The sequence below is a fragment of the Hypanus sabinus genome, chromosome 2 (genome assembly GCF_030144855.1).
Source record: "Hypanus sabinus isolate sHypSab1 chromosome 2, sHypSab1.hap1, whole genome shotgun sequence".
NCBI classification, from domain to species: domain Eukaryota; kingdom Metazoa; phylum Chordata; class Chondrichthyes; order Myliobatiformes; family Dasyatidae; genus Hypanus; species Hypanus sabinus.
In genome coordinates this window covers 85206955-85229436 of record NC_082707.1, presented here as the reverse complement: position 1 = coordinate 85229436, position 22482 = coordinate 85206955, and the positions used below count along the sequence as shown (strand labels likewise).

General features: G+C 42.4%; 1 protein-coding gene across 6 annotated transcripts in view; it reads right to left on the bottom strand.

Annotated features, from left to right (window-relative positions):
* Positions 1–22482, bottom strand: part of inpp5d (inositol polyphosphate-5-phosphatase D) — a 134394-nt gene that overhangs the window by 65531 nt on the left and 46381 nt on the right. For 5 of the 6 annotated variants that reach the window (XM_059949321.1, XM_059949315.1, XM_059949304.1 and 2 more), the window contains exons 5-11: positions 20440–20580; positions 16389–16476; positions 7985–8065; positions 6817–6894; positions 6426–6543; positions 4151–4257; positions 3025–3127 (exon numbers count right to left, since the gene is read on the bottom strand). In XM_059949321.1, the coding sequence (XP_059805304.1) occupies positions 3025–3127; positions 4151–4257; positions 6426–6543; positions 6817–6894; positions 7985–8065; positions 16389–16476; positions 20440–20580 (716 nt within the window). Of the gene's footprint in view, positions 1–3024; positions 3128–4150; positions 4258–6425; positions 6544–6816; positions 6895–7984; positions 8066–16388; positions 16477–20439; positions 20581–20946; positions 21441–22482 lie in introns of those variants that run through there. The other variant, XM_059949330.1, reaches the window with a different exon arrangement.

Sequence of the window (22482 nt, the reverse complement as noted above, 5' to 3'; positions counted from 1 at the left end):
CACTGCTGTTGGCAGAATCTTAGAGAGTGATAAGGAGGCGTACAGGAATGAGATAGATCAGCTGGTGGAGCGATGGTGCAATACTCAACATCAGCAACTGATTGCGGACTTCAGGAAGGGGATGTCAGGAAACCACACGCCAGTCCTCATTGAAGGGTCAGTGGTGGAAATGGTGAGCAGCTCCAGGTTCCTGGGCCTCAACATCTCATTGGATCTGCCTGGACCCAACAGACTGATACAATCACAAAGAAGGCACAACAGTGTATCTAATCCATTAGGAGTTGGAGGAGATATGGTATGTCACCAAAGACTCCTGAAAATTTCTACAGGTGTATGGTGGAGAGCACTGTGACTGGTTGCATTTCAGCCTGGTATGGAGACCACCCTCCCCACCCCCATTGCACAGTATTGCAAGAGGCTGCAGAAGGCTGTAGACTCAGCCTGTTCCATCAAAATCATAACCCTCCATGCCAACGAGGACATCTTCAGAATGCACCACCTCAAGAAAGCAGCATCCATTACTAAGGGTCCTCACCATCCGGGACATGATCTCTTTTCATTACTACTGCTGGAGAAGAGATACAGGACCCTGAAGACCCACACTCAATGTCTTAAAAACAGCTTCTTCCTCTCCACCATCAGTTTACTGAACAGTCAGTGAACTTAGAGCACTACTTAATTTTTCACCTTTTGTACCATTGTTTAGTAAGTCATTGTACAGTACTGCTGCTAAACAGTAGATTTCCCAATATACGGCATGGTAATAAATCTGATTTCGAGGAGGACAACGAAAGGGCATGGGACAGAAATAACAAATAATGTTAAGGAAAAACCCAAGAAGTTCTATAGCTATATCAAGAGTAAAAGTGTTGCTAGGAGAGAGCAGGGATCAGCAGGACCACATATGTTTTGAGCCGTGGAAAATGAGTGGGATTTTTAAATAATATTTCTTCTGTGTCTACTGAGAAGATCATGATTGCTCGAGAGATAATGGATTCAAATGGAACTGCTTTGGCAGATATTTACATATATTACTAGGGAGGAGACACTTGCTGCTTTAAAATGCATTAAGTTGGACAAAACCTCAGGGCCCGACCAAGTGCATTCTCAGACATTGTGAGAGGTGAGAGAGGAAATTGCAGTGGATGTTATGGAAATAGTTACTTCATCATTAGCCACTAGCAAAGTTCCTGAAAAATGGAAAATAACTGAAGTTGTTCCATTGTTTAAAAAGGGTAGCAAAGACAAGCCAGGGAAATTGTGGTCTGTCAGCCTGACATTAGTAGTGGGGAAATTACTGGAGGGAATTCTGAAGACCAGGATCTACCAGCATTTGGATAGATAAACCTTTTAATGTTCCTTGGGAAAAAACACTCTAAAAGGTTTGACAAACATGACTTCCCATGCTTTGTGCTTCCCATGGAATCCAGGGAAAGCTGGTTAGTGAATTCCAAATTGGCTTGGAGGCATAAAGCAGAAGGTGGTGCTTCATTAGACAATGGAGTAGTAGAATGTCGCAGGAGTCAGTGTCGTGACCTTTGCTTTTTGTTATTTATGTAAGTGATTTGAATGCGAATGCACAAAGTTTGATTAGCAAGAATGCTGATGACACAAAATTAATTGGCATTATTGATAATGAAAAAGGTTGTTGTAGATTAAAGGGGGTTCTTAACTAGTTAGGAAAGTGGGTTGAAGAGAGATAAATACACCTCATAGACACTTTATTAGGTATTGTACACCTGCTCATTACAGCAAATATCTAATCAATCAATCATGTCGCAGCAACTCAATGCATAAAAGCAATGTGCAGTTGCCGGAGAACACAATTGAGGACCAAAGAGCAAGCTTGCCGTATTGAAGGGAAATGAAGAATTGTTGTGTTCTGTGTTCTTACAGAGATGTGGCTTACTCGGAGTATGCCAGATAGGGCGATCAGACCTGAAAGCTTCTCAATACACAGGACGGACTGAACTGCTGATTCAGAAAAAGCAAAAGCTAGGGGTATGTGTTTTAATGATGAACAGAGTGCTATCCATTTATATGTCTCTGAGGCTATAGTGAGATTATCAGAATCAGGTTTATTATGTTGATATTTATTGTAAAATTTGTGGCTTTGAGGCAGCAGTGCAGTGCAATATATTAAAATAAAGAAAACAAACTACAAGTTACAATACAAAATATAAAACAAATATGTAGTGCAAAAAGAGCAAAATAGAGAAATAGTGTTCATAGGTTCAGAAATCTGATGGCAGAAGGGAAGAAGCTGTTCTTAAAACATTAAGTGTAGTGTGTAGCTTTAGGCTCCTGTACCTCCTCCATGATGGCAGCAATGATCTGGATGGTTGGGGTCCTTAATGATGGAAGCCACCTTTTTGAGTCATCACCTTTTGAAGATGTCCATGATGATAAGGAGACATGTGCCCACGATCAGGTTTGTAACCCTTTGCAGCTTTTTTCCAATCCTGTGCATTGGCATGGCGGTGATACAACCACTCAGAATGCACTCCAGGGTACAATCGCAGAAACTTGCTGGAGTCTTTGGTGACATAACTAATCTCCTCAAGCTCCTAATTAAATATAGCCACTGGAGTATCTTCTTCATAATTGCATCAACATGTTTGGCCCAGGATAGATTTTCAGAGATGTTGACATCCAGAAATTAGAAAATGTTCATTCTTTCCACTGCTGGTCCCTTAATGAGGACTGGTGTGAGTTCCTCTGATTTGCTTTTCCTGAAGTCCACAATCAATTCCTTGGTCTTACTGATGCGGAGTTCAAGGTTGTTAATGAAAAAGCAGATATTATTTTAAATTACAAAACTTTAAAACGCCTTTCCTAAATTCAAAAGAAGTTAACGTATGCTATACAGGACAACAGTGAGCTGGGAGTTGCGTTATGCAGGACTCAAGATAACAGAAATTGTCACTCTAATTAAATGAGTTACAAGATTGTTCAACAAATTGCTGAACTGAATCCCAAGGGCTGTCCTGTATTAGGAAACAGTTTTTCTCAAGTGGGTCTTACCCATGTTCCATGTTCCGATGAAGATGTTGATCATGTCTGGTTCTGGAAAGTCTGAATGTTTATTTTTCATCAGTTGCAGAAGTTGGCAGAATCCTTCCCGCTTCTGGTAACAGAAAGACGAAGGTAAGCACAAAATGATAGGTGAAACACTAAACGCTCTGCTCAGACTTTCTGAGTCCATAGAGGCCAAATCAACCATCACGCAGGAACCATTGAAGGTGCCAAAGAAAGATTATTTGTTTCTCTATCTGTTCTTTCCCCAGAGCAATAACAGGATCAGGTGCTAGCTTGCACAAACAATTCTTCATTGCCCACATGCACCTCACCTCCCACTCCAGTTCGTCTGCACACCTTTGCCCATTCAACTTGCTGTCCAGCTTGTGCTTTTCCCGTTGGTGGCATTCTTGCTCATCGGAGTTTGATGCACACAATTCTTCTTCAGAAGGAGTACAGTAAGTATCTAAAGCTCACTGATAAAATGTGGAGGGCTATGGGTCCATGTTCTGCACTATATCAATTTCCTGATTGTTAACACATCTCCACACTAATATAAGGCAAGAAGCCATAGACTGTAAAAGAGTGAGCCTAAACTATATATAACTAATGCAGTATCAAGATTCATCCAGTTGTGCCCTTTGATAAGAGAATAGGTTTACCACACAGACAAGTATGTTAAGATAACAAAGAGCGACTAATTTACGGTGTTATAAGGTGAGGATGGAGAGGAGGGGAGACAGAGTATTTAAGGAAGCAACTCTGGGGTGATAGATCTAGATTATTAAAATCATGACACATTGTATACACTGATCTTGAGACACAGGGTGAAGAGATGGTTAGAGCTCAAGTTTTATCAGTGGGGCTCTTCACAATCGCATGGTGTATTCAGGTCCTGAGTCAGTTGAATTGGAACAATCTTACCCAGGCAAACATGAGTTGAAAATGTGTTGCGCAGAGTACTGAGTTGAGAGTGCATTGCACAGCATGAGAGGGCTGTGAATCTCTTAGGATAACAGAGCTGGTGTATTGATGCAGCAGCTTCTATTGTTCATGAAAGTTGAGATAAAGGTGGAACTGGGATGGTCTGGGTGAGGAACAGACAGACTGCGGTGCAGTGCCCATGACAAACCTTGGAGTCTGTGAAGACATACTCCTTCCGTTGTGTCTTCTTCATCTCGGAATCAATGACGATTACCAGCTTGTTGTGGAACTTCTGTGATTTGATTAACTGCAAAACTGAAACAAGTCGTTCCCATAAGAGACCAGATAGTCAATCACTTAGTTCAATACCTTTGAGAGTTATCAAAAGCTGGCAGGAAGCTGGCCAGAACACACCTGCTCAACAGAACTTTGTGTCACTAGATACATCATTAGAATATTGTTGAAACAAGACTGAGGACAAAATCAGTAATGAAATGACAAAGGGTTGTGGGGGGTAAGAGTCAGAACAACAGCAATATAGCAATATCCTAGATACTAAAATGGTTATCAACAACATAGTAACCCCAAAACAGCTTAGGGGACCCAGCACAGCCAGAAGAAACCAATAACTCCATAGATGTGCCGGGATAGCTGGGTTGAACATGTAGATAAGATTAGACAATCCCAACATGTACTGAAGTGATCTGTCTGACCAGCTGCTGCACTACATCAGCATTTTTGCCTATGAATGAGAAAATTGTGGTTTAGAAATTATATGGCACTGGGAGAATTGTGTTATTGGTAGTGTATAATGCGCCAACAGATGGGCATTTTGCAGCAAACTCTGTAGATCAGGCACTACATTTCAAGCAAGAGCCTGCAAAGATAAACAGGAAAGTCATGGACGCGGATGCAAGTAACCGGAGAGGGAGGATAATGGCTTTGGGTAGGAGCAGGGCGATATAGTTTAGAGGGGACTGAGTCATGGGGAGGTGTCACTCATTGGTTGCTGGGGCTTGTGGATAGTGGTGGATCAAATCAATGGCTTGGTAGGGTTGGTGATCAAGCCTTGACAAAAGTTGGTCTAGTGATCTGGGATAGGAGCACAGCCAGATTAGGGAGTAGGTGAAGTTTGCAATCAGTGAGGGTTATGGAGAGGTCAAGTGATTGCTGGGGCTGAGGTGGGTGCAGAGGGGAAGATTGCAGCAGCTACTGAGGGTGACGCTCCAGTTCAGAGGAACTTGGAGGGGTACCCTCACAAATGTGTGGAAATCATGTCAAGTTGTGAAGTTTGGGTGGAGCATTTTCTATTTTACTTAAACATCAGACTCCATGTACTGGGACACCCCCCCCCCCCCCCCACTCAGTCAGATTCACTCGAAGTAGAGCTGATCCACCCTTCTCAACAGCAGTGGGGCTCACTTCTGCATGAGTGACTCATGCCATCCATGTAGATGTGAACCATGATCACAAGAAATCTTCATGCATTTTATTTTAGATTTAGGTTGCATTGTGTATCACACATGAGCATTGCAAAGCATTTCTAGACTTATGAGTGAGACTTGGTCAGATGACTCAGACAGACAGAAACAGACTGGACATACCATTTCTGGGGTGGAAAGTTAAACTGAGCTGTACCTGACATTATTCAATCAAGAAATGGGGACTATTTTGAAGTATCCTGGGAAGCACTTATCCATCACACAAGGTCTACAAATGTCATTTACATAATCCTGTCCACGGGGCTGCCCCTTTCTATAGCTGGGCTCCATGTTTCCAAGGTTATAAAGTGACCATGTGCCTCACTGGTGATTATGAATATCACAAGGGCATGCAGATAAACCATTCTTTCTAATCAAGGGGCATCAGCATCCAAGGATATTTGGCAGTAACCAAAGCGTCCTGGTGGAAAAGTCAAAATCCCACAAAGAGGAACTGAAATCAGCAAACACACAGTGATAAAACTACACATCTCATTACAGCAGAGAAACCAAACTTCCCTCCATGGACTCCATCTGCACTCCTCACGCCCTCAGTAAAGCAGCTAGCATAATCAAAGACCACACCCACCCCAGACATTCCTCCTCCTTCCTTCTGCCATCAAACAGAAGATACAAAAGCCTGAAAGCACGTACCACTTCGCTGAAAGGTAGATTGACCCTACTGTTGAATGCTTCTCTAGGATGACAAGATTGCCTCTTGGCCTCACGATCTACCTTGTCATGATCTTGAACATTATTGTCCACCTTCGCTGCACTTCCTCTGTAGCTGCGATTCTTTATTCTGCATTATGCTGTTGTTTTACCTTGCACTACCTCAATGCACTGTGTAATGAATTGATCGGTTTGAACAGTGTGCAGGACAAGTGTCTCACTGTATCTCAGTAGATATGACAATAATAAACCAATTCCAATTCCAGAAGAGAGAGAAATAAGCAATGTAGCACACTGCAGGCTATGTTACAAATTGATCAGAGTTCTTACTTTTGTTATGACTGTAAAACTTATCCTCATCCTTCGACTTCTTGACGATTAGCTTCCCATGTTCTACGTCCACTTGCAAATGAAGTTTCATCAATATTCCAAAACTTTCCGATTTCACCTGAAAAATAAAAGAAGGTCATGCCCAGCAGTAAGTATAAAGTCTCTGGGTGCCCCTTGCTCCACTCCTCAGTTGAGCTGCAACTGATTACAAGTTACCCAAAGAGAAAAGGTGAAAAAGCAGTGGATAGAGTTTAAGCAGAGGATCAAGGGAGGTTCAGATGGTAAGGATGTGAAGGAAGACCTCTGGACATAAGAGAGACCATGCAAGCTCCCTGCATCTGAATAAGAAACACTGACTTTGTGAATCTTACTGAAAAATTAAATTACCTACCTCAAAAGTCACTGGCGGTATTTGTGACTGCTGGTCTTCAACATCTGTATCTGGAGTCTCCGGTTCATAATCCTTCACCTGTGCAAGGGGGATTAGCAACAGAATGGGACATAAGTGAGTTGATCAGCGTGCTTCCTGTCCATTCTTTCGCCTGCCAGGTTTCTGAATTTTGGTGGGCGCGTGAACTACATCAACTCTGATAACTGAGGAATATCAGGAAGTGCTCATGTTACTGAGATTCAAATAAAAATAGAAAACGGCAGGGACAATTAGTGAACACCAAATCTCATAAACCAGGGGTATTCCCTGCTTTGTCTGCTTCTCTAGTCTTTTTATGGCCTCAGCAGCTGGGACATTACTGTTGAACTTGTACACCCTGAGCCAACTTGCATTGTCTTCTTTTGAAAATGTTCCCTGTTTAGTTACTCGATAAGGCATTGTGTTGACATTAAAAGGAGTTATCAAAAGCTATTAAGATAAGAACAGTCAATTCTACAGATACTCTACAGGACAGATAGCATTAGAGCATTGGGCAGATTGTTTGTTCAAATTTCAGTGTTGGCAGTCTATAGTGTTGCAAAGGTATGGAGCATTGGATCATTCCAGAAACAAAGGGCGACACAGTAGTGTAGTGGTTAGCAAAACACTTTACAGAGCCAGCAGCCTGGGTTCAATTCCCACTGCTGTCTGTAAAGAGTTTGTATGTTCTCTCTGTGACCACACGGGTTTCCTCTGAGTGATCAGGTTTTCTCCCGCAGTCCAAAGATGAGTCATTGTAAATTGGCGTGTGGTTAAGCTGGGATGAAAACTTGGGGCTGCTAGGTGGCGGGGCTTGAAGGGCCTTCTCTGTGCTGTTTTCAACCAATTGTACTTACCATGGAAATGTAGGAACTACTTTCACTACTGAGAAACCAAGGTTCATATGATGCGATACTAAGCTTTGTAAAGGAGCTCACTCATCAGCTCGTCCAAGGTGAGGCAGACAGATGGACTACAGAAAGCGAGTCCTTTATATTCGTTAAACAAAAGCGCTTACTTACATATCAGAAAAAGAAGATTGTTTTAGACCAAAAGAAGTGGTAATCACTTCTGAAGAGTAGCCTTGCGCAGAATTACTGTGAGGATCAACGTCCCACAATAAACCTGATGTTATTCAGTATCAGGTTACCTGGTTTTCCATGGATAAGAGCATTCTATTCAGTTCCGCAGCCGCTGAAAGCAGTTTTTTGATATTGTCTTCTGCAGCAATCTACAAATAATCATATCGATAATTAATTATTAGCTTTCATCTCCCATCGATCCAAAATGGCATTACATCTGTTAAATTTTTCACTCAATTTGCGAAATGAGCCAAAGATGAGTCCCACAGAGTAACCATCTAACCTGAAAATCTCTCTGTCCAAAGCACCCCCAAAGAATGGATAACCATAAGCAAACACACAGAAAATGTAAATTTCCAGAAAATACTGAAATGACCTCTAGTGGATCAGAAGATTTCTGACTGCAAAGCTAATTTATGTGCAATTAGCTAATCTTCTGAGATGTGGGAAATCCCACCAATGTAAGGAGTTTGCACAATATTCCCATGACCATGTGGGTTTCCTCTGGGTGCTCCAGTTTCCTCCCACAGTCCAAAGATGAACCGATTGGTAGGTTAATTGGACATTGTAAATTGTCCCACAATTAGGCTATGATTAGTTTGGGGGAAATCGCAGGGCGGCGTGGCTCAAAGGGAAGGGCCTATTCTGTGCTGTATCTCAAAAAACAAAATGAATAAACAGTCAAACAAACAAACAGAAATTACCTCACTGCAAAGTGAGACAATTCTCAAATAGTGACGTGGGCATCTGTCCAAGTGAAGGATGGAACATTGCTCCTCCAAGAAATGGATGTCCCTCAAAATGACAATAAGAAGGGTCTATTTGCCTAAATCTTCACAGTGGAAGTTTTATCATTGGTCTTGGAGGTAAAAACAAAATATACTGTTGACCCATGAAGCTGACTGCCACTGGCAGGGCATTGTCTCCCAGAGACAAACCCAGTAAATGTTAACCTCAATGAAAGGAAGCCTTTATGGGACTGTGCAAGGATTCTCCTGGCAGTCAGGTTGGTTTGAGACATCCCATTTCACTATATCCCTCACACAGGAGTTTTCCCTGATGACCTCTCAGCCAACATCATTAATCGGACGGTCTCAGAAGTTAGCCTGTACCATTGATGCTATACAGAGGAGGTTGTTGCATGGTACTCTACCACTTGTTTTGACTACATTAAAACCAAAACCCCACTAAGAATGTTGATGTAACATGAAGTGATGGAGAATTTATTTGCCATTTTGTAAATTTTTTTGTCAGGGAAAAATCCAGAAACGACACTTTGCACTGATGGTTAGTGGTGTGTACAATTTCTGTGTTGAATTCGATTACTTCACCCAACAAGTTGCAGTCATCCTAGTCATCTTTTGATTTATTGTCCAGACTTTATCAGGTTTGTTGAAGGAGGTTGAAACTAGTCAGGCACTCACTGGTGGGTGGAGGAAGGGCAGAGCCAGGGTTCCCACTCCCATCCCTCTCTGCCATACACTGTAGAGACAGTTATGTGCACCAAGTTCCAGGGAGTTCACATCACAGATTATCTCACCTGGTTCCCTCAATATCACCTCCCTGAATTAGGTGGCACAACAGGGCCTCCATGTCCTGAGGAGACTGAGACAAGCAAGGCCCACCCACTAATCCTAACGGAATTTTATAGGAGCACCATGACAGCGGCCTGACAAGCTGTATCTGGGATGGGAACAGCAGTGCATGGGACCGGAAGTCCCTACAAAGGACTGTGAGAAGGTCTGCAAGGATCATAGGGGTCTCCCTACCTCCAATCAGAGTAATTTATCATGAGCACTGAATATGCAGGGCTATTATCATAGATCCCACTCATCCATCCAGCATCCTCTTTGACTTCCTGCCATCGGGCAGGAGACTCCGATGCATAAACACACGATGGTTCCCATCCTCATCATTCTTCTTCCCTCAGGCCGTTAGGCTTCTGGACTTCCTGCTGCATTGTATTCAAAGTGTCACTGTATAATTTGTACTGTACCCTACAATATTTAACTTATGCACATTACTTTGTTTATCTACACATAGTTCATTAGTAGATTTAAGTCTTACTTCTTTCTCAAGTTATTGTGTGTTATATGTGAGTTATGTTGTCTCGTTTGGCAATATACATGTATATAGTTAAATGACAATTAACTTGATTTGACGACTTGAGTGACCTTTAATCTATAAAGGTCGTAGATAAGGAAGAATATTAACCTTGTTTACAGGTTAGGGAAGTGCAGAACTAGAGGACAGAGGCTTAAAGGTGAGAGAGGAGCAATGTAAAGGAAACTTGATAGCTGATGTTTTCCCCCACACTGAGGATGGTGATTGTCTTGAATGAGCTGTCAGAGGCAGTGGTAGAGGCAGATACAATTACTACAGTTAAAAGACATTCAGAGAGGTACTCGGGTAGGGCAAGGAAAGAGCGATATGGGCATAAAGCAAATGGAATTAATGTGGATTAGCATCACAGTCAACATGGATGAAACTGTAGGTTTCTATGTTTGTAAGTAGTATCATTGGTAGTCAAGAGTCACGTCAAAACATTGCTGCTCTGAAAGGTAGAAAGATGAAATATTATATCAATAATATCTATTAATTATAGCACTGTTAATATAGAAAAGCTATTGTAGGATGCTTTGTGGATGAGTTAACAACAAATGAAAATGGTGACAAATTGCATTAGGAAATGGAAAACTGACTGGTTGGTCAAAAGAGATGGGTTTAGGAAAAGGAGATTGAGATACAGGGAAGTTAAAGAGGGAATTCTAGAGTTTATGATGCTGATAGCTGAAGTAAATGTGAAGTTACTAAAATTGGCAATGTTTGAGAGTAAGATGTAGAAATGCTAAGAGTAACCCTTTATAGTCTGAAGGAGAGTGTAAGAGAAGCAGAAGGAGCTGTGTGAGACTCATTCAAAAAGGCCAAGACTTCCCCTGTGCTATTTTTACTGAGCACGTCAGTGGTTGCTGTGCATCAAAGGAGAACAATGTGCAGAACTCGTTTTCAACCAAACTTCAGCAAGATTAAATGCGAGATTAGCGTTTCTTTCAAAGGAAGGCTGATTTGAAGTCAGCCGCAGCAGGAAATGCTGCTTGATGCTGCAGATCACATCGCTGTACAATCTGAAGTAAAGCAGCGGCAAACCAAATGAGAATTGGACTTCAGGTTCTGAGGGGAGTGCAAGGAATTTCTAATAAAAGGTCATACAGCAGAAACGTTCACCGTCTTCCACTTCACAGGTGCTGCCTGACATGTGGAGAATGTACAGCACATCCCTAATTATTTAAGGAAGTTTTATCTGTTCGATTTGGTAAAGAGATTTTGACCTAAACTAACTAAAAAGTTCTTAAAGGAATCTATAACACCAGTACTGCCAAACTATTCACTGTGCTACAGAGTTAACATGTGCACAATTAATTTAGGAAATATTCAAAGGTTCTTTATTAATGATGGGTGGAGGGGGATGAAATAAGTTTAGAGAAGAAAGGAAGCTGGGGGATGGGAGGAGAACTTGGTGGTTAAGAGAGGTGTCTGAATGTTTGATGATAAGAATGGGTTTTTGTCTCGTTTCTAAAGGCAAAGAGAAGAGACAGTGCAGGCAGCACATTCCTAGCTTTCATGGTGTGAAAAAAGGATGTGGCCCAAATTATAGGAGCTAGATTTTAGATTATGGGATGAGAGACAGAGAGACAGATGGTGGGGGGGAGGGGAAGCAGGAGAAGAGATGTGGGGGGTGGGAAAGGGTGTGGGGGGGATGGGGAAGGGTAAGAAGAGACGGCAGAGGACAAAAGGTGTAGACAGTGCAGGGGGATGGTTAAGGGAGGACTGGTGGGGGGAGCGGCAGATGAGGGAGACTCTATAAGACTGTCTCCAACTCTCGAGTATATGCAAATGCAAAAAAGTCCATTTAAAATCTCCCCCATCTCTTCTGGCTCACGCATAACTGACTAAACTGATCTTCAAGTTGACCTATTTTGATCCTTGCTATACTTTTGCTCTTAGTATGTCCATAGGAGCCCTTCTACCTTGTCAGCCAGAGCAACCGCTTACCTTCTTTTAGCCCTTCTGATTGCCCCCTTAAGTGTCCTCTTACATTTCTTGTACTCAAGTACCTCACTTGTTCTTTGCTGCCTTGACCTGCTAAACACCTTCTTCTTAATCAGAGCATCAATATCCCTCTAAAGCTAAGGTTCCCTTTGCCTGTTAGCCTTGTTTTTATTCTAACATGAATGCACAAACTCTGTCCTCCCAAATTTTCACTTTTGAAGATTTTCCACTTACCAAGCATCCCTTTGCGAGAAAACAACTTACCCCAGTCTTCACCTGCCATATCCTTTCCGATGTCATTCTCCACTTTAGAATCTCAACCCAAGGTCCAATCCTATTCTTCTCCATAATTATCGAGAAACTAGTGGAATTATGATCACTAGATCCAAAGTGCTCCCCTACACACACTTCTGTCACCCACTCTCGTTCCTTGATAGGAGATCCAGTATAGCACTCTTTCTAGTTGTGACCTCTATACAGTGATTAAGGGAACAGTCCTGAACACAATTGACTATTTCTTTCCAAACACGAGGAAATCTGCAGATGCTGGAAATTCAAACAACACACACAAAATGCTGGTGGAACGCAGCAGGCCAGGCAGCATCTATAGGGAGAAGCGCTGTCGACGTTTCGGGCCGAGACCCTTCATCAGGACTATTTCTTTTCTATGATGTCTTTTTACAGTATGGGAGTGCCAGTCAATATGTAGAAAGTTTAAATCACCTATCACAACCTTATTCTTCTTGCAACTCTCTGCCATCTCTCTGCAATCCCACTGACCACTAATCATACTAATATGGTCATCCCTTACTTATTCCTCCATTCCATTCATGTAGCTTCAATAGGTGAGCCATCCAGTCTGTCCTGTCAGCACTGCCGTGACATTTTCCCAGACTAGCAATGCTGCCCCTCCCCTTCTATCACATTGAAAGCAACAGAACCCCAGAGTAGTGAGAGTCAACTCCATGGGATCTTGCTAGACAGATGTTGAGATGTTTTCCACTAGGGTGGAAAAATTGAGTGAGAGGACATAGTTATAAAATTATTCAGTAGTCATTTAAAACCGATGTGAACGAGTGGATTTTCCTCACAGAAGATGATGAATCTTTGGAATTCTCTACACCAGAGGGTTCTGGAGATTGGATCACTGGAAGTGCAAAGAGAAAGAAGGTACATTTTTGAGAGATTGGGAAACTGAAGGTTTCAGGGTACTGGCATAGGAGGAGAGCTGAGAATTGGTTTAGATCAGTCATTATCTCATTGAGTGCTGGAGCAAGCTTGAGGGGCTGAATGGCCTGCTACTGCTCCTGCTTTCTTGTGGTTTTTAAGTTGTGGACTGTCCATGTGGAATTTTTCTATCAAACGCAGGCAGATTTATCAGGCCCAAATGTATGATATATGTTTCCAGAAGTTCGTCTGTTGACAGACCCAGCGCCCATGAAAACAACAGAAACTGTGGCTTTATAGGATAGTTTGAGATGCTACCGTGTGACGTTGCTGCAGAATGCAGGTCCTGGCATGTCCCAACAGAGGTCTCAGGGCTCTCAATCCCCCTGGTGGCCTGGCATCATTCAGAATGAGTTAAACAAACATGAACACCTGCCCTACAAGGATCACAAGGAAGAAAAACAATTTCTGCAGAACCTACCTGGCCCACAATTTTAGAAGACGAGAAAGAGAAGCAGCAGTAGAGCCATCAGCCCCTCATTTCTGCTCCAGCATTCAATAAGATTATGGCTGATCTTTTCCCACAATGCAACTTGCTTATTATGCCTTGATTCCATTCATACTCAAAACTTTATCAATCGTGCTCTTGAATAAAGTCAGTCACCGAGTCTCCATAGTCCTTGTGGATTGAAAATTAACCCCTGAGTGAAGAGATTTTTTTTCCCATCTCTGTCCTGAATGGACAACTCCTAATGTGTGACTATGTCTCTAAGTTCTAGACATCCCAGCCAAGGAAAGCATAAACTGCACATCTCCACTGTCAGGCTTCTTAAGAATGACCATATTCCAAAGAGATGACCTTTTATTTTGGTCCTGAACAGTACTGGCTCTCAGCAGATCTAGTAATTACATCAATTATAACTGTTATTGTGTTAATCAGTACTACCTCAATCTACTTATGTTTTGAAATTATTTGTATCAACAAAGAAAGTGTTTTTTTTAAACTGTATTTCAGGTCATGTGACAACAATAAACCAATCAACACACTGGAGAATAATTTCTCCTGATATGACATTTCTGCTGTTCCAAGGATCAACCTGATGATACTTAGCTGCTCTTATTTAGGGAGAATCATTCTATTCTCTCTGTTCCAAAAGCAAACTCACTCTAAAATTGGAGCAAGATATCTCTATTGCTGTATTCAAATCTTCCTGCAGTAAAATGCCTTCCCAATTCTCACTATATCTGTGTGTTAAAGCAAACTCTGCAATCTTTAAAATCTCACATGAAAAAAAAACATTCAATCACTCAGCATCATCCTAAAATGAGTCTAAATTAACAATTTACATTGAAGTGCTGTTGAGGGGCAGCACAGTAGCACAACACTTTACAGTACAGGCGTCCTGGGGTTCAATTCCCGCCACTGCCTGTACGGAGTCTGTACGTTCTCCCCTTCACCGCCTGGGTTTCCCCCGAATGCTCTGGTTTCCTCCCCCAGTCCAAAGACACAGCAATTATAGATTAATTGGTCATTGTCAATGTCCTGTGATTAGGCTCAGACTAAATAGGGAGGGTTGCAAGGCAGTGTGACTCGAAGGCTGTACCTCAATAAATAAATACTCAGAGCAACAGTCACTCAGCTCCACCCTCCCCCCCACCCACCACCACCTTTTGTTGGTATCGGGAGAAGATTCTCTCATATCAGTACGGGTGTTCTGGGACCTCAGTAGGAAGCTTTACCAAGCTACACAGACAGCAGAATAATCAGGACGGAGCATATTCTACGATGGGCATGAGCAAGAGTTTCTGCAGCCTAGTCTGAAACAATTTTATGGAAAGAGGAATACATTGTTTCTCACTGTCGAAATCCCACGGGTGCTTTGGTGGCTCCACTTACTTCCCCATGTTACAACAATGACTATGGTTCAAAATTGCTTCACTGGATGAACTCATTTTGGTTCTGAAACCATAAAAGCACTATGGAATATATTTTGTAACAAATACCCTATCAAGGATAAAGCCGCTTTTGCCACTAGGGAATGGGTGAGAAGCCTTTAGGATAGGAAGAAATGAATTGGGGATGGGGGGAGGACTGTACACGAAAACATTTTGAGCTGTCTGGGGAGCAGAGAGATTCACTGGTACCCAGCAGTTATGAAACACCAGCTTTGTTTACTGCTGTTGATTGCCGTCTGTTACGGAGTAAATGCAGGTTGCAATTAAACCGGAGACTCAGGGGACAGTTCAGTTGCTTTTCTGCATCGCTTATCTCAGCAGGGAGCATTGGCTGGGTGTTTGTGTCAATTTGATTGGCTTGTTGTCTCTTGCTGCTGGTTATGGCTGACAAACAGTGGAACATGGGAACTTCTGTTCACATGCAACTCACTTGGGTTTGAGCATGTGTTGTGATGAGACCTTTTCTGATCTGGTATAGACACAAAACAGGGAAGATTTCCAATATTTATCCCACAGGTAAGAAAACACTGTTTGTAGGCAATCCATATATGGAGAAGGCAGGGATTCTACTTGGCATTCCCTCCGTGAGCTGATTTTATATGTTCCACTTATGGAATCATTAAATGGTAGAATCCTTACGGCACAGAAGGAAGCCATTCCGTCCATTCAGTCAATGCTGACTTATTGTTGAACAATCCAGGCAGACACATTTCATTATATATCCTGCCATGCCTATTGTATTTCCCATTTTTGGGTGAAGATTCTGTAATAATCAGCAAAATACAGGAGTTAAGATAATCTCCGACTGAGATAGCGAATGCATTTTGTACCTGCCGTCGTTGCTCATCAGCATGGGGATGATGCAAAGTGGGAATGCCCTTTAGTTTCCATAGGTAGTTTAAAGTGATCCACTTGTCACAAATATTAAATAACTTCTGCAGGTTAAAATGACCTTGTCCTGAACCTCAAGCTGTTGTACCACAAACGAAAAAAAAATCTGCAGATGCTGGAGATCAAAGTAATGCACACAAAACGCTGGAGGAACTCAGCAGGCCAGGCAGCGCCTATGGAAAAGAGTAAACAGTCGATGTTTCAGACCGAGACCCTCCATCAGGCCCAAAACATCGACTGTTTACTCTTTTCCATGGATGCTGGCCTGCTGAGTTCCTCCAGCATTTTGAATGTGTTATACACCTGGTCCCTTTCCTGTTTTTTCTCAAAAACCCACTCAACATTCGAATGGCCGTTGTCTGTATTCAGATTTACACTGCAATTGTATATGTTGTCATAGTAACAGACCTGGCTCTGTGTGCTTCCTCCAGGCGATGGCTGGTTACCAAGTAGTCTCTGTGATGCCTCAAGTGGCGACATTATCTGCATTAGCTCACTGAAACACATGCAAACTCCAAATGAGAAACAGAATGGTATTAGCCACAATCTACAACTTTTAGATGAAGCATTAATGAACACAATGAAGTGCAGAATTGAAGGACAGTCCTGTGAAGGTATAGACATCACCTACTATGTATGCCCCTAGTGCATTGTCAAAGAATGCAACTATCACACTAATAGAGACGTCTTCTAACTTTATGCACAAAATCTAATTTGACATTAAAATGGCCATTGCTCGCATTCAGCATTTTGTCAAATGAGGTTCAAGGTCTGATGCTTGATGCGTGCTGAATGAACTGACTCTAGTCAAGGTGCAATGACTTGGCTCAGTGTCGACAGTAATGAGTTCTTCCCTTTGTTAGTATCAGTCACTCCTGTTGGAATGCATCGCAAAAGGACATGGGTAAAGAAAGAAAAGCAGACTAGTCTGGTCAGGTTTTTGAGGACTGAAATAAAAGAACTTTATTCACCTCTGGTCTCGGACACATCATCTTTCTGTTTTGCTTTTGGCAAACCCTTACACTATAACTGAGTCAAGAGAATAAAGGGGAAGTGTTTCCCAAATTAGTTGTTAGGGCCATCAGTTTGCACTTTTGCAAGCTTACCCAAAGGATAAATTTTTATTCCTTTATTTCTTTAACGAGAACAAATTCCACCAGCACTAATAACTCTGTACCCTCCATACTCCAGGTGAACTTGCAAAAGTGGAAACTAATGGCCTAAGCAGCCAACTTTCCCTTTATTCACTGAAGAGAACTCAGTGATATTCTCAGAGCAGACCACGGACAGTATGCTCAAGACCAGAGATGAAATGCAATTAAATTAAGCTTTTCCCATATTTCAGTTCAGTCCTCATTATATCATCTCTGCAGGATTAACTTGTTTTTCTGCCCTCTTCCAATGAAACCATACCTCCCTCTACTTCAGGATTTGGCTACAGGTTCTACTCCCAGTCTTGAACATTTACTCTGTGGGTTTAGTCATTATTTACTCTCCAAAAGTGAAGTTACTTCCTTTGACTAGCCTCCTGCTTTCCCTTCAACAACGTGTAACCTTCTGTGAAGACCCAGTTCAGACAAGGCCTGGATCCTCCCCCCAACCCCAAAGAGGCTCTCCTCACCCTGCCTTACACTCACATCATCTCACCTCTAACCTTCAATTGTTTTCCTTTTCCCATAATCTCTATTTTTAGATCATAGACCATAAGACATAGGAGCAGAATTAGGCCATCTGGCCCATCGAGTCTGTGTCTCTATCAATTTTGCCATCAGTCTTCTTAATGTTCCAATTTTATTTCTTCTAAGCTATAAGGGATTAGATAAGCAAGCACATGGAAGGACAGGTTGATTAGAAACACCACGGCTTTCTGAGCCGGAAATTATGTCTCAGGAACTTGACTGAGCTCTTCGCAAAAATAACTAAGAAGGCTGATGAGGGCAGGGCAGTAGATGTGGTTTTTAAAAATCGACTCAAATAAAGTTTTTGATAAGCTTCCGCATCGTAGGCTGCTGTGGAAAGTTAGATCACATGGGATCTAAGAAGAGGTAGATCACTGGACACAGAATTGGCTTGATGGTTGGAAGAAAAGGGCAATGCTAGAATGTTGTTTTTAAGACTAGTGGCTCATGACTACTGTTGATACCCAGGGCTCAGTGCTGGGCCCATTGCTATTTGTCATACTGGTCAATGACTTGGATAAGAATGTACAAGTCAGTAAGTTTGCAAATGAACCTAAGTAGATGATGTCATTGACAGTGAAGATAGTTATTAGGATTTACAGAGGGATCTGATAAACTGGGTAAGTGTTGAGGAATGATAAATGAAATTTAATTCTGATAAGTGAGAGGAGTTGCATTTTGAGTAGACAAATGAGCATGGGAGAGTTAGGGCCCTAGAGAGTGCTGTAGAACAGAAAGTGATATTGCAAGTAGTTGAGGTGCTGAAGAAGGCGTTTAGCTTGCTGGCCTTCATCAGTCAGGGAACTGAGTTAAGAAGTTAGGATGTTAGGTTACAGTGAAAATGCATTTGGAGAATCGTGCTCAGTTTTGGTCTCCCTCCTCTAGGAAAGATGCATTTAGTGGGAAAGAGTGCAGAGAAGGTCTACAAGAATGTTGTTGGGATTTGAGGGGCTGAGTTATAGGGAGAAGCTGAACAAGCTGGGAGTTTTTCCATCGGAGCCTAGAAGAATTAGGTGGTCTTATCAAGGTGTATAAAATTATGAAGGGCATAGACAGGGTGAATGTGTAGTGTCTTTTCCCCAAGGCAAGGGAATCAAGAAGTGGAGGGCATCTACTTAGAGGAGAGATTTAATAGGAAACTGACAGACAACCATTTCACTCAAGGAGTGGTCAGTATATGGAATGAGCTGCCAGAGGAAATGGTTGAAGCAGGTATATTAGCAGCACTGAACAGGTACTTGGACAGTTAGATGGATAGGAAAAGTTTGAGAGAATGGACAAAACACAGGCAAACAGTACTAGCTTAGATAGGAATCTTGGTTGGCAAGGACCGGTTGGGCTGAAGGGATTGTTTTGAGATCTCTCTAGTTCATCCCATTCCTACTGCATCTTGCTGCCAACTGCTTTGTCATCTTTGAAACCCATTCCAAACTCATTTTTTCTCAGGATCAGCAAACTGTGGAAAAGCTCTCTTCTCCCTGCCTTCCATGATTCCCACTATAGGCTTTAAAAAATTCAATCTTCTTCACCACACCACTTTATCCTATTTGCTCTATATGCTGACTGAGAAAACACATGGTGACTGCTAAGAGTGTCCGTGCTAACTGCAGATCCTTGAGACCTATGTTCAATTCGGCTCCTTTGATTTCCATCCTTCTCCCACTCTGACCCCTTTGAAAGTGGCCTCCTGCACTGAAGCCTAACATAAGCTGGAGGAACAATACCTCCTTTTCAATCTGGACGCTTTACCGACTTAATATTGAACACCCCAATTTTAGGCAACTCACCTTTTCCCCAATCACCTAGGGCATACCCTCTTCTCATTGCTACCAATACGGAGGAGGTACAGGAGACCGAAGACACACACTTAATGTTTTAGGAACAGCTTCTTCTTCTCCGCCATCAGATTTCTGAATGGACAATGAACCCAACTACTGCTGCCACAAAACAACAAATTTCATGACGTATGCCTGTGATAAATAAACCTGCTTCTGATTCTTTCCTTCTCTGCACCAGAGCCACTGTTAGTTATCGATATGCAATATTCTCTTAGTTTACCTCTGTCCACTGGTAAACCCTAAACTGCTGGGCGTGACCCACAGCTACACATAGCTCAAGGCAAAGAAGCATAATCTGCCTCTGGAAGCCACATCAACCCCAATTTGACTCAATTGGAGATATTCCCTTTCCCTTTCTATTCTCTGCTCAACTCACTGCAATTTAAAACTAATTTGTTTTCTCTCTTTCCCAGTTTTGACAAAAGCTGTCACACTGGAAACATTGACTCTGTTCCTCTTTCCACAGATGCTACCTGGCCTGATGAACATTTCCAACAGCTTCTGTTTTTGTGCCGTGCGATGGAATTGCGCAGAGTTGTTCTCAGAGCCCTGCATGCAACGGTCTGCTGAGGATTGGTTGGTGTACACCACGAATTTATCCCTGAAACTGCTGAGGATTGGTTGGTGTACACCACGAATTTATCCCTGAAACTGCTGAGGATTGGTTGGTGTACACCACGAATTTATCCCTGAAGCTGCTGAGGATTGGTTGGTGTACACCACGAATTTATCCCTGAAGCTGCTGAGGATTGGTTGGTGTACACCACGAATTTATCCCTGAAACTGCTGAGGATTGGTTGGTGTACACCACGAATTTATCCCTGAAACTGCTGAGGATTGGTTGGTGTACACCACGAATTTATCCCTGAAACTGCTGAGGATTGGTTGGTGTACACCACGAATTTATCCCTGAAACTGCTGCTAAGTGGAACACGTGCTTACCTGTTGAGACCTTTGGTGAGTATGCCGAGCAAAAGCCTCAGTTGCCACAACTCTGTGGACGTGCCGTTGACATGTTCAGCATCCTTGAGCACACCCCGCTGAATGTAGTCACGGAGAGCCTCCTGAAATCCAGCTGGAACCCTGAACCATTAGAGAAACAGTCTGAGTCCAAAGGTGCACATGGTTACATCTTAAGCAGAACTTTCTGCTCTGAGGAAGAGTGCAGAACTAACTTGATTGTATAGTATCTTTCAAGTGTCCATTTTCCAATAGGAACGGAGCATCCCTTCCATAGAGACATGCACTACTAACCAGTGACCTAAAGGGAGTATCGCTAGGCTTGTCATTACCAAATTCTGGTGTGGTACTAAACAGTGTTAGTATTGGAGGTTGAGCTGGGGGAGGCTGAGCTCTGATATTAAGGAACTTCATTCTTAATTTACTTTCCAAACCCTGCTGCCCCCCGTTACCAGTTGTAGGTTCACCTCAAACCAGCTACTTTAGTACCTTCTGGAGGAACGTCACTGCAGCTCTGAACACAGTGGCTCAGACACACTGGACTTCTGGTCACCCTACGTAGGTTCACATGGTAGATCTGGGTGGGAGCACAACATCAAGATGATGAGATCAATTGGAACAGAAAGGTGGCCTTGATAAGTGCACTACCACTTCAGAAACGTTCCACAAAGTCGAGAGAGGCTTGTGAGCTGTGATGCAGTTTGCCTCATCCTCCTCAGCAACATCACTATCCAGTGACGGAAAGATGTGGGAGAGGGGAAGACAGCGCCTTGAAAGATGAACACAAAGAGAGGAAGAGTGGAGAAACAAGATACTCTGAGTGATGTTGGTCTGCAGGGCAATGGAGATTAGGACCCCATCTCTCCCCCCCATACCATCTGATATCTTCCCCGGTGAATGACAATGTGTTGCCTTAGTCCTGAATGGACCTTACAACCAAGTCCATTGTATTTTTATTTAGTGCTTCCTTTGCAAGAGGAGTCACTGAATGCTGGACTACATTAACATAGAGGAATTAGAAAAGTATTGGATCAAGCTCATCGAACATATATAGCAAGATACCACAGGAACAGGTGCTTCGGCTCACAGTTATACCGAACTAATTGAACTAAATGTTTAAATAAACTAATCCCTTTTGTCTAAACAATGCCATTTCTCTATTCTCTGCACATCCATGTGCTTTTCTAAGAGCCTCTTAAAAACCTCTATTGTATTTGTTTTCACCACCACCCCTAACAGCATATTCCTGGCACCTACCACCCACCATGTAAAACACTTACCCCATGCATTTCCTTTGAATATACCCCTTCTCATCTTAAATGCATGCCCTCTCATATTAGAAATTTTGACCCAAAGAAAAAGATATTGGATGTTTAGTCTTTCTATGCTTTTCATAATTTTATAAGTTTCTATCAGGTCTCCTCTCAGCCTCCACTACTACAAAAACAACCCAAGTTTGTTTATTAGCCATTGCCCCTATTCTCCCTCTTGTTGCCCTCTTGCTCTTGATAGAATGCCTTGGGATTCCCTTTAATTCCATTTGCCAAAGATTTTTCATGGCCCCTTCTGGACCTCAACATTCCCTTCTTGGGTCCTTTTCAATCTTCTTTATAATCCTCAAGGACTCTGCTTGATCTTAGCTTCCTAAACCTTCCATAAACTTGCTTTTTCTTCTTGAGTAAATTCATCACCACTCTTGTAATCCTTACCTTGCTATCCTTCATACTGGAATGTATATCCTATGGTCTTGTCCCTATATCTTATGGTCTTATGAGAGGTTGACAGGTTCTTGATTGGTCAAGGGATGAAGGGATAAGGGGAGAGGCAGGAGAGTGAGGCTGAGAGGAAGATGGATCAGTCGAGAAGAAATGGCGGAGCAGACTCAAAGGGCCAAGTGAGCTAATTCTGCCCTTATGGTCTTATCAACATACTTGTCCTGTACTCTATGCAGTTGGTCTTCTTAAAACATCTCCATGTCAGGTGTATACTTGCCAATGAACTCTCCCTAGTCACTGCCATAACATG